The sequence below is a fragment of the Camelina sativa genome, chromosome 6 (genome assembly GCF_000633955.1).
Source record: "Camelina sativa cultivar DH55 chromosome 6, Cs, whole genome shotgun sequence".
In the NCBI taxonomy this organism is placed as follows: Eukaryota; Viridiplantae; Streptophyta; class Magnoliopsida; order Brassicales; family Brassicaceae; genus Camelina; species Camelina sativa.
In genome coordinates, this window is record NC_025690.1 from 18,318,681 (window position 1) to 18,330,052 (window position 11,372).

General features: G+C 37.1%; 4 protein-coding genes and 1 pseudogene across 5 annotated transcripts in view; all 5 read right to left on the bottom strand.

Moving 5' to 3' along the window:
* LOC104699209 (MATH domain and coiled-coil domain-containing protein At3g58340-like) lies at positions 40-1,340 on the bottom strand. Its single transcript, XM_010414545.1, has 4 exons — positions 1,228-1,340; positions 993-1,150; positions 526-782; positions 40-423 (listed from the first exon to the last, which is right to left on the bottom strand). Exons 1-4 carry the CDS (start codon positions 1,338-1,340, stop codon positions 40-42), a joined length of 912 nt encoding a protein of 303 aa, XP_010412847.1.
* On the bottom strand, positions 2,137-2,869 carry LOC104699210 (MATH domain and coiled-coil domain-containing protein At3g58280-like). Its single transcript, XM_010414546.1, has 2 exons — positions 2,708-2,869; positions 2,137-2,541 (listed from the first exon to the last, which is right to left on the bottom strand). The coding sequence occupies exons 1-2, from the start codon at positions 2,867-2,869 to the stop codon at positions 2,137-2,139; spliced, it is 567 nt and encodes a 188-aa protein (XP_010412848.1).
* On the bottom strand, positions 7,390-8,129 carry LOC109133497 (annotated as a pseudogene).
* On the bottom strand, positions 8,643-10,322 carry LOC104792125 (protein RESTRICTED TEV MOVEMENT 3-like). 2 transcript variants are annotated; one of them, XM_010518175.2, is made up of 5 exons: positions 10,195-10,322; positions 9,980-10,109; positions 9,722-9,888; positions 9,284-9,510; positions 8,643-9,169 (listed from the first exon to the last, which is right to left on the bottom strand). In XM_010518175.2, the coding sequence occupies exons 2-5, from the start codon at positions 10,087-10,089 to the stop codon at positions 8,765-8,767; spliced, it is 909 nt and encodes a 302-aa protein (XP_010516477.1). In that variant the 5' UTR covers positions 10,090-10,109; positions 10,195-10,322; the 3' UTR covers positions 8,643-8,764. The 2 variants fall into 2 exon arrangements, with proteins under 2 accessions (XP_010516477.1, XP_010516478.1); XM_010518176.2 differs by having other exon boundaries at positions 9,980-10,120.
* The window catches only part of LOC109133358 (MATH domain and coiled-coil domain-containing protein At3g58360-like), a 6,830-nt gene continuing 6,598 nt past the window's right edge, over positions 11,141-11,372 (bottom strand). Inside the window, exon 2 of the mRNA XM_019246390.1 lies at positions 11,141-11,366. Within this exon, the coding sequence (XP_019101935.1) occupies positions 11,141-11,366 (226 nt within the window). The remainder of the gene's footprint in view (positions 11,367-11,372) is intronic.

Genomic DNA, 11,372 nt, shown 5'->3' on the forward strand with positions numbered 1-11,372 from the left:
ACCGGTTTATGGAAATAAAAATCATGAACAGAGAAGTGATCAAACAACATCATCGAACTTTAAAGGAGCTCCAATGGACAAAACCTCTGACTTCTTCGTCTCGCACTTGTGCATCAAGTCATGAAGCTGTTTCTCTATTCCTTGGAGTATGACCAAACCAGACTGTTCTTTCTCCTTCTTCTCTTTAACTTGATCCAGCTTCTTCTCCAACCAATCGACCTTAAACCCCGCATCTTTCAGGTATGTCAGTCCAATGTCTATTTCCACAAGATCTTCATTCGAGAGCTCCTGAAGAGATTGGCACAGCGTCTCGATTACGTTGACCAGGAAATTCATGAATGTTTTCCTCAGATGTTGGTTCTTTACTTGGAATCCTACTGCAATGTCAGGGTGTTTTTCAAATATACGTCTCACAGATTCTACCTGCGAAATTAAAGTAGACGTACGCAGCATGTAAAGAGAGAGCATTCTTTTGAAATCTCTAAATAGATAAAGAACTGATCTCGATCGCCATTAGTTTATTACCTGCGAAGGAAGAACTTGAAACCCATTAACATCAATGCTTTCCTTCACTTCTTGAGTCTTGTTGACTTTATCATTAGACTGTACAGATTCCTCTGATTCATCTAATGTACCAATAACTTCAAGAACTTCTATCTCAGCAGCAATCATGACATGTCCATCTACCAGAAAACCACTATCATTGGCATTAAGTTTGGTAAGCGGAAGCATTTCTGCAAAACCCCATCCAGGAGCATCCTGTTCAAACCAACGCTGCGTTTCTGTAACATATTACACCCCTCATTAGTTAATCAACCAAAGAATACTGCACTGCATGAACTATATATATGCACCATTAGAGTAATATCTAAACAACTCTTCCACACACAAGAATTACATGCATTAACAATCTCTCAGCCCTAATACTACTAAAGGTAGACTCATGAAGGAAAATCTAAGATTGTTAATGTCAAGTAAGAAGGATCATTCACCTTTTTGGACACAGAATTGTTGCGAACGCTGATTTACTACAGTTATGCTAAATTTGACGTATCTTCTCCATCCAGAAGGCAATGGTTGACAATGAGCAACTTCTAGATTAACAGACAAGTAGTCTGCTTTACACCCCTTAATTATGGAAAAAAGACGCCTGCAAGAAAACCAAAAGTAAGAAGAACATTTAAATCACATTAATCTATAAGAAAATTTGGGTTTAATTTTTCTTACCATTTCAAGTCACCGATCATGACAGGAACAGAGTAACACCTCTCATCAGTTTTCAAAGAGGAGAAATTATTTATCTCCCAACAAAACTTCTTATAATCTCCCTTCGCCGCCATTGAATTTTGATAAACAGGTTCCTTGCAATCAAAACTTACCTAAACCTGGAGAAATAAGAAAACCTCCGTCAACTCAATGTCACACACAGCTAATAATACATATAAACAGTTCAACAGACTCTCGATACAAAATAAGACATATAAAAAAATAAAATAAAAACTAAGATTCCACTGCAAGCAATTTTGATCGAGAATAAAGAGTTCAATGCGTAGTTGAAGATTATGTTTCAATGTTTAACTAGGAAGAAGTTCTCGAATACGTGTATTGATTTCCCCGCGATCAACGACAAAAGACGAAGTGAAGAAAAACAAAAACAAATAAACCCTAGAAACTGAAAGGCGCACACACACAACCCCGAAAAATGTAGATAGAACAATCCATTAACAAAGTAATAATAATCTCTCGATCAACAAAAACCAACATACATCTCAAAAAAACCACCACAGAATCGAACAAAGTGAGGGAATCATAAGGTAAGGATTTACCACTTGCGAGTTGCGAGCCGCTAGGGTTACTGTTGTTGATGAATATAGGATTAAGATTTTAGCTTCTATCTTTTGTACCGCATTACATATGTAGGATCAATTAAATTGTGGTATTTCTTAATTAAACCCGAAAAAAGAGTTCCTATTAATTTTATATAAGGATTCTTAATCTTAGATATTTCAAATAAAGATACTAAAAATAAAACAAGACAAATCCTAATTAAAACCTTATTTGATACTTGATGAAGAAATTTAAAAAGTCTACAAAGGAAAGGAAATTGCTGAAACAAGGAAACACTATTGATTTCATTCAAACGACATCGCTGAATCCAATTCGAGATTTAGTAGCTAAAGCCGCAGCTTTCTCTGTCTTAAGGTCGGATTCCAAATAGGACAAAGTCAGCTTACGCTTCTTGACCTGTTCCTCGAGTTCTCTGATTCGAACCCCACTAATTCTCTGTTTCTCCTTCTTCAAGTAAGCTTCTTCCCACTTCTGATGCAACCAACCCACTTTCAAGCCTGCTCTAGTAAGATCAATAAGCGTCCTCTCTGCTTTGTTTAGATCTTTTAAGGAAAGCTCTTTTGTAGACTTGCACAGTGTCTTGATTAGGTCGAGGAGGACATCCATAAAAGCATTCTTGAGCTGTTGATTCTCGAAATTGAATTTTGAAGTGAGTTCTGGATGTTTTCTAAACATTTCCTTCACCTGTTCTTCCTGTGAATCAGTAAAATGCAAACTAAAAAGGTCAACGAAGTATCTTCAATAATATTAGAGAATATGAACAAAGGCTATCTCATGTTATTTTTTATGTTCTGTTAGAGAAATATAATTGAACAATGTCATTTTACTTACTTGTGAAGAAAGAACGTGACACCCTTACTTTTACTGTTTCTTTACCTTCCGACGACGAGTCTTCCGACAACAAATCTTCCGACGACGAGTCTTCCAACAACGAATCTTCCGACGACGAATCTTCCGACGTAGACAAATAATCGTCTTTGCTAATGATCTTCAGACGTTTAACAGCTTTTATCTTCGACATCTTTATGATGAGAATTCCTCAACCTTCAAACTTTAGTGTAGGATGAAGCAGAGAAGAAGCCAGATGATCACATATATATAAATAAAATTCTGGAATTTTCTTAGTCACATAGTTACGAACCTTGACTCATCGTAACTTGATACTCTCTTGGAATAATTACTATGAAAAAGTCATATTGGTAAACAGCGATAGATATTAAACTGCATACATCATCTGAATTGAGACACTTGTTTGTTAGCGACTCTTTGTATGACAAACTAGTGATACGTTTTGCTTATAGAAATGGATATGATAGATTATAGAACTGGAATTACAAAAGAACTGAGGATTTTGTTAATGGAGCTCCTCCCACTCCCCCTAAAAGACCTCACCAAATACCCGATAACCCTCTCTTATTCTCTCAGATCTTATATATAGCCACACTCAAGACATAACCTAAACTAACCATGGTTAAGTCTCACAACAAACCATGGTTAAGTTACTTATTATTATGCATTTTCACTGCTTCTATCAATACCCCTGCCTTTGAAAACAACCTTGTCCTCAAGGTTGAAATAAACAACCTGTTTAGCCAACCCCTTCTTTGAGCTTCCCAGGACAGTCAACATCTGGCAACACTTCCCACTTCACCAACAACTCCTCTTGCTCTGTTTTAAGACTGTCTCTAGCCTCCAAATTCAAATTCCGTTCTGATTCGACATGGAGATTTTCCTTTAGCTGCATCAACATTGTGTCCCTTGCTCGTAAACAGAGTCTCACACGTCACCATGTCTTCAATTTTGCCATGTCTTATTGTTTTTGCCAAGGAGGACACTGAACTAGGCAATAAGATTATCTGTTTGGCCAGTGGAAACACCTGCTCTATCTCCCAAAGTTTTTGCTCAAGATAACAAATTTCCCAAGCCATGCCATTCTTTTCTTGTTCCTGTTCAGCAACCGTGTTTAGATAGACAATCAGAAAACCCATCTCCATCAACTTTACTTCCCTTTCTCGACTAACAGCAGCCACTCTGATTTTCAGCATTGTTTGAAATTTATCAGCAGTAGTGAAGGCTAATGAGACTGTATGCTTCTGTTTTGTTGAGACCTCCATTGCAGCAGCAAGTTCCTGAGAATAGTCATCACCATGCATGAAACCTGCAGTAAGAACCAGTGCAACTATTTCCAAGCTAACCCCATGTCTCCCATTTAACGCTTTCGTTTTGTCAACACCCCCACAACCTTCATCTTTACTCTTAAGCAATCTGATTTTTGTAATTTTTTGCCACATGTGCTCGATCTCTGTTGATTTAGAGGGTTTCTTCCATCCCTTCAATCTGATTTTCGTATGATCAACCAAAAATCTCTGCCACTGAATCTTCTTAAAGCAGAGAAAGATGTTCTTTCTAAACTTGGCTCTCTTCCCGCTTGTCATGGAGTGCTTCTTATCAACTGTCATCATCCTCAACACCAGCTTTACACCAATCAATGCATAGACACAATTGTTGAACTTAGTAAGGTTTCGGTTACACTTCAGCCTTGTTCTCTTCATCACTCTGAAAATCTGCTCAACAAAAGCTCCCTTTGAGTGAAGAGTAAAGAACATCATTAATTTCTTCTTGTGCTTATGTCGAAATTTGTGTCTCTTTCTGCTAGTACAGCTCATCCTCTCCTTAGCTATGTTGACTCCAATTATTAGCACATCAATGAAAATTTCCTGAAACTGACTGTCCCATTCTGCAAAAGACGTTACAACACTCCTTATCTCCTTCTTAGGTAACTTCAATGGCCATATCTTGTCAGCCACTTGGTCAGTGCTCATGTTTCTCATGTTACTAAAGCTTGTTAGCCCCTGTGATTCTCTCACTGCCCAAGTTTTATGACCTTTGCACTTGTTCTTCCCCAGATGTCGAAGTAGCTTCTCCACGTGCAGCACCTTGAATCTGTATTTGAGCTTGTTGTAGAATCTCTTCTTTTTCCTCTTAAGTTGATCATTGAAATCCCTCTGGTGAAGAGAATCGATTTGTGCATTCTTCCTAAGCTTGTTTTTGACTTTCTCTTTGAACTTAGTTCCTTGGCTCCACTTTTTGGAGGATGTCTTCTCCCTTGTGATTCTACTTTTATTCCGCAGTCTATCATCACGCACTTGGAAACAGTCTACTTTGTTCCCAATCTGTGACTTCTTCGTCTTTACCTTAGCTTCCCACAACAGCAGCCTATCAATCCCAACACAAACACACATCACCCTTTTACATCCTTCCATTCCCATCCTGCTTTGAATTTTGAAGTCTCTCTTCATGTCAGACTGAAATTTGAGTTGGTCATTGTTCTTTGGTTTGAACTTGCACCTCCTAAACTTACCACATTTCATCTTTTCCCTTTTTCTCACTCCTTGACCTTTCCATGGTCTCTCAACAACCAGTAAATGTGTATCTTTGTTCACTTTGGCTTTTAATTTCTCCTCTTCCCTCCTTGCTTTTCCTCTATTGATATTCTTCTGGAATTGAGTAGGCATAGGTTCCACTTTTTCAGTTTTGTATTTAAACCCCTTAGCCTTTGTGAACTTGTTCTGATATCTCCTATTCTTTCTTCTAGACATTTTGCCGAACAACTGGTACGCATTATTTAGCTGAGCTGCTTGTTCCTTATGGCTTTGTTGTCTCTCTAAACCATGTGAGAAATGAGGTCTCAAGTTACCATGTATGCTCTTGGCCAACGCTGTCATAACATCTCTATCTCCAATAAGATTATAAAAATTCTCAAATCTAGTCGTTGGAAGCCTCTTCCATCTCTTCCTCTTCTTCTTTGTGTTCCATTTTCTTCTATTAGGCATTTCATCGAACACTTGGAAGGCATTTTCACCTCTGTTGGCCTCCATCTGTTTTTCTTCCTCATGTGCGTGCGTCTCTCCATTCTTTATGTCAGCAAACCCACTTTTAATCTCCTCACAGTCAGAAGCTACCTTCTCCTTCTTCTCACCACTCAGATTTGGGGTTTCAAACTGTTCTTCAGTCTCAAGGAGATATTTCTCTAGCCTATCTAAATAGCTTGACCATCTGCTCACCTTAAGAGTCAAATTCATCACTCTGTGTGTAAACAGTCACAATACTCTCTTTTCCTTTGCTGAATCGTTGAAGCAGACCCATCTTGATCTCATTCCAGCTAGTGAACGCAGTCCGTGACTCCTGGAACCACAATAGAGCATCATCTTCCATAAATCCATATGCAAAAGAAATCTTCGTCTCTTCCGTGAATCCATGGTCCGTGAAGTAATCTTCAACCCATGAAATCCACATCGCTGGATCTTCATCGCCATAATAAACAGGAATCTCCACAGAACCATCACTATCTCCCATTGGGTCGAACTGCTCTGATACCAATTTGATACATTTTGCTTATAGAAATGTGTATGATAGATTATAGAACTGGAATTACAAAAGAACTGAGGATTTTGTTAATGGAGCTCCTCCCACTCCCCCTAAAAGACCTCACCAAATACCCGATAACCCTCTCTTATTCTCTCCGATCTTATATATAGCCATACTCAAGACATAACCTAAACTAACCATGGTTAAGTCTCACAACAAACCATGGTTAAGTTACTTATTATTATGCATTTTCACTCCTTCTATCAACTAGGTTTCTTATTTTCACTTTATGGCTTTATCATTGACCAAAACAATAGCTTTCCTAAGAAAAACAAAAAAAATTTGTTCATGCACGACATTACTTTATCATCAAGGCATTGAGTAAAATTGACAGAAACTAGGAAAAACACTAAAAAAATCTTCTACAACCTCATAGCTACTGCATTTATACATTGGCGCATTCGGTATGCAAGTCATTCCCTAGAATTTGTTTTGAGTTAATATTGATTCTATACTCTGGGATCAGTCTTTTACAATAATCTAGAGATTTACATTTTACAGCATTGTGGATATTTCCAAGACATGAGTCTCCTTTATCTTTCTAAGTTTGAAGAGGACTCTTTAGCAAGAACAGCCCACGACACCAAGTAGAACTAAACTCCAAGTGCCTTACTAACATAAGAAAATTAAGCAGTATCATCGAATGAGATAAAAAGCTTTTGCAGCCTACACTTTTGCCTTCTCCTTCTCCACCAAAGCTTCCATGTCTGAACATTCCAACTTCATGTCCTCCATTTCTTGCAGCCCAGTCTCACTAGCCTCCTCATTCTCCTTCTTTTTTGACCCTTCATAATTTTTCTTCACCAACCAATCCAGTTCAAATCCAGCATCTGTCATAGATCCAGTGGAGCTAGCAAAAGCATCCAACATAGAGGGTAAAAGTGTGTGTTTTTTAGCTTTTTAACTTTTGTACCGCATCATATATGGGGGGGGGGGATCAATTAATTTATGATTTTTCTTAAAACCAAGAAGAAATTTTTTGATTTAAACATAAAACAAGGCAAAACCGTAAAGAACGGTTTGATCCTTGTTTCACAACTCACAAGCTAAGTAACAAAAAATCAAAATCTGCTGAAACAGGGAAAGGAAAAATAAAAAAATGAAAGACTTGATTTATTCAGACAACATCGCCGAACCCAATTCGGTCATTAGAAACCAAAGCTGTAGCTCTCTCAAATCGAAGGTCGGATTCGAAATCGGACAAATTCAGCTTACGCTTCTTGACCTGTTCCTCGAGTTCTCTGATTCGAATCCCACTAAGTCTCTGTTTCTCCTTTTTCAAGTAAGCTTAATCCAAATTCCGACACAACCAACCCACTTTCAAGCCTGCTCTAGTAAGATCAAAAAGCGTACTCTCTGCTTTGTCTAGGGCTTCCGATGAAAGCTCCTTCGCCGACTGGCTTAATGTCTCAATTAGGTCGAGGAGGACATCCATGTAAGCATTCTTGAGTTTGTGATTCTTCAAATCGAAGTTTGAAGATGTTTTTTAAACATTTCATTGACCATATCTTCCTGTTAAGCAGAAAATTGTAAACCAAAAAAAAAAGATCAAATCGAACTATCTTCAGTATTTAATTTAAAAGAATAAGAAACAAAGTGCTGTTAGAAAACGTAGAGTTGAATAATTTCGTGCTTACTTGTGTAGGAAGAACCTGAAACCCATTGACTTCGACAGTTTCTTCGTCTTCCGAAGAATATTGAGACGAAGAAAAATCAACATCTTCACTATCGCTAGTCTCAACAACTTCTTCAGACATTTTTTTGGATGAGAATCTCTCAGCTTGCAAACTGCAGTTTAGGATGACGAAAGTGAAAGCTCCTATCTTATTCGATGATATTTCTAAGAGACCCATATCTTAGAAATATCCGTAATAAATTGTGAATTTTGTCGCTGCTTGATTCATGCATCGATGCATTTGATATGAAACTCATCCTACGAAATTTTTTTGAGTAAATATTGATTATATACTCTATTATCGATCAATTCTTTACAGAAATCAAGAGATTTACAATTTATTACGGATATTTCTAAGATATGGGTCTCTTTTATCTTCCTTAGTTTGAAGAGGACTCATTAGCAAGAACACCCCACAACACCAAGCATNACTAATATGTTTATACAAAACAAAGATATTACTTTTTCATCAAGGCACTGGGAAAATTGAGGCAAAACCCTACAACTGAAGCATTCCTATGATAACCAAAAAAAAACAAAACTCCTACAATTTTGTCGCTGCTTGATTCATTCATCGATGCATTTGATATGAAAGTCATCCTACGGAATTTTTTTGAGTAAATATTGATTATATACTCTATTATCGATCAATTCTTAACAGAAATTAAATCAAGAGATTTACAATTGACAACATTACGGATATTTCTAAGATATGGGTCTCTTTTATCTTCCTTAGTTTGAAGAGGACTCATTAGCAAGAACAGCCCACAACACCAAGCATAACCAAACTCCAAGTGCCTTAATCGAGGGCCATTAAACAATATCATCGAATAAGATAGGAGCTTTCACAGCCGACACTTTCGCCTTCTCCTTCTCCACCAGAGCTTCCATGTCTGAACACTTCTGCTTCATATCCTTCAACTCTTCCTCCATTTCTTTTAGCCCAATCTGACTAGCCTCCTCATTCTCCTTCTTTTCTGACACTTCATAAAGTTTCTTCTCCAACCAATCCAGTTTAAACCCAGCATCTTTCATGGATCCCAATGCAGCATAAGCATCCAACAGATCATCCTTGGAAATTTCCTGAGGTAACTGGCTCATAGTCTGAATCAGACTGAGTAGCAGACTCATGTAACCCGTCTTGAGATTTGGGTTCTTCGGATGGAAATCAGACGCAACCTCTGGATGTCTTTCAAACATACGGCTCACAGATTTTGCCTGTGATTTTGAAAAAAAAAGTAGAATGCATATTCAAGGAGTAGTTTCCCGAGACCCCAAAAAAAGCACCATTTCATAGAACACATGTATCATCATAAAATTTTACTATAATACCTGTGAAGGAGGAAGTTGAAAGCTATTGACATCTACGATTTCCGTTATTGTTGAAGTTTCCTCTGTTACATCTACTTTGCCAATAGTTTCAAGAACGTCTATCTCCACAACAACTTTAAGTTCCCCGTTTAATAGATATCCACTATCTTTGGCATGAATCTCATTCAGGGGACACATGGATGGAAGACCCCAATTGGAAGTCTTCTCATCAAACCAGTTTTCTAGTTCTGTAAAACCACACCAAAAAAAAAAAAAAAATCATCTATTCAATCATTTACTTGGNATTTACTTGGAATAAAGCAATAGTACTTGAACTATGTACCTGTCGTTCTTCTGAATGATAAGAAGATGTGGGATGAAAAGGATTGTTACTTTTTATCTAAATGATTATATATTTTGGGTTTATGATTATGTCCAGAAGTGGGGAGAAGTAATTACCTTTAAGTTTTGACTGAGAGAGTTTATCTGATAATTGATTTACTATAGTCAGACGAAATTTAGCGTGTCTTCTCCATCCGGAAGGCAAAACAGTAGAATTAACAACACCAAGAAATAGGGACAAGCAATTAGTATTATTATACCCCTTGGGATAGGCCCGTAGATGCCTGAACAAAAAAAAAGCCAAAGAAAACAAAGGAGTACATCACACGTAAACCCCCAAAATAGACAAAAAAAGAACATTAGAAAAGTTTGTACCATTTGCAGCCACCGACGACAAAAGGATCAGAATAAATAATGTCGGCTGGTAAAGAGGAGAAATTTTTAATCGTCCAAGTGATCTTCTTTTTATCAAATTGCTTCCCCATTGATCTTGATGAAGGTTCCTCTGCAAACAAACTAGCAGAACATTTTTAAAAAAAAGAAAAAAAAATCAAAAGAAAAAACTAGTAAAACATGAAAGGAAGAGAAACCCTAGAATCCAAGCTGAGGATCAAATAACAATCTCAAGCAGCATATCCAAAATTGAAAATCAAGAATTCATAAATATATGGGATCAAATCCAATAAAAGTTTGAGTGCTAGGTTATGAAATGTCATTCGTTTAGTTTACGTACACGAGGAATATATACGAATCACTTGCGCTCCTCTTAGGGTTACTTGGAGCATAGGCATTGTGGATTCCATCTTTGTGTTCTAGGGTTGACTCTTGCTCGATTCTTCTTTCTCGATCCTTTTCTTATATGATTATCGACCAGATTCTTCAGACTCTCTCCCAGCTACTTCTTTCTTTCTCTTTCTTCTTCTCCTAGGTTTAACTTCTCTTTTCGGTTTCATCAGCTTATATAATTTTGATTCTTTTTTTTTCCAAGTGTAGCAAAAATATACCCAAACTGTACACTGAATCCAAAATCCTGTTCCCGCGTTGTCATTGTGTATGCACGTTATTGTATTAAAAAAAATCAGAGCAAAATTATTTGTAAATGATAAGCTTTTCTACAAAAAACATTGTAACAAAATAAAATTAAATCCATTTAGAAATTGGAAGTGATATATTTGGTACTCTCTTTTCTAGATTACCCTCAACCACTCTACCTACGAGGGGTAAGATTTCTTTTCTATCTAATTAAAAATCTTTTAATACAAATAAAGAAACATGTTTCTTGCATCCAAATGATGAAAATGTATGTCTCTCAACTCTTCCAGTTGTAACAGTGACTAAGCTTGTAACATTTTGTACTAAACCTAAACTTAGAGAAAAAGAATTTTTGCCTAAAAAAATGATAGCTGAATAGAAAATGTTCCAATCAATATTGTAAGGCGATATAACGCAGCAAAGTATCAAAACAACATCATAAAATCTGCAAACGAACAGACAAGCTAGTCACCAAGCAGAAGCCTATCAACTTCAAATTTTATTTTAAAACACATCAGCGAATGATAGAGGAGCTTTTGCAGCTGAAACCTCTGTTTTCGTATCCTCCAGCTGAACTTCCAGGTCTAAGCATTTCTGTTTCAAACTTTTCAGCTCGTCTTTGATTTCTTGCATCCGAGTTCCACCAGCCTCCTCTTTCTGCTTCTTTTCCGACAGCTCAACAAGTTTCTTCGCCAACCAATCAACCTTAAATCCAGCATCAGTCATGGATCTGAGT

Excerpts from the sequence above, each read along its gene's own strand:
- LOC104699209 (XM_010414545.1), bottom strand. The coding sequence starts at position 1,340 with ATGGCGGCGAAGGGAGATTATAAGAAGTTTTGTTGGGAGATAAATAAT. Across the intron at positions 1,151-1,227 it reads ATGATCGGTGACTTGAAATG|GCGTCTTTTTTCCATAATTA; the intron begins GTAAGAAAAATT and ends GTTTTCTTGCAG. Across the intron at positions 424-525 it reads TTCAAGTTCTTCCTTCGCAG|GTAGAATCTGTGAGACGTAT; the intron begins GTAATAAACTAA and ends TTAATTTCGCAG.
- LOC104699210 (XM_010414546.1), bottom strand. The coding sequence starts at position 2,869 with ATGTCGAAGATAAAAGCTGTTAAACGTCTGAAGATCATTAGCAAAGAC. Across the intron at positions 2,542-2,707 it reads AAGGTAAAGAAACAGTAAAA|GAAGAACAGGTGAAGGAAAT; the intron begins GTAAGGGTGTCA and ends ACTGATTCACAG.
- LOC104792125 (XM_010518175.2), bottom strand. The coding sequence starts at position 10,089 with ATGGGGAAGCAATTTGATAAAAAGAAGATCACTTGGACGATTAAAAAT. Across the intron at positions 9,889-9,979 it reads GTCGTCGGTGGCTGCAAATG|GCATCTACGGGCCTATCCCA; the intron begins GTACAAACTTTT and ends TTTTTTGTTCAG. Across the intron at positions 9,170-9,283 it reads TTCAACTTCCTCCTTCACAG|GCAAAATCTGTGAGCCGTAT; the intron begins GTATTATAGTAA and ends TCAAAATCACAG.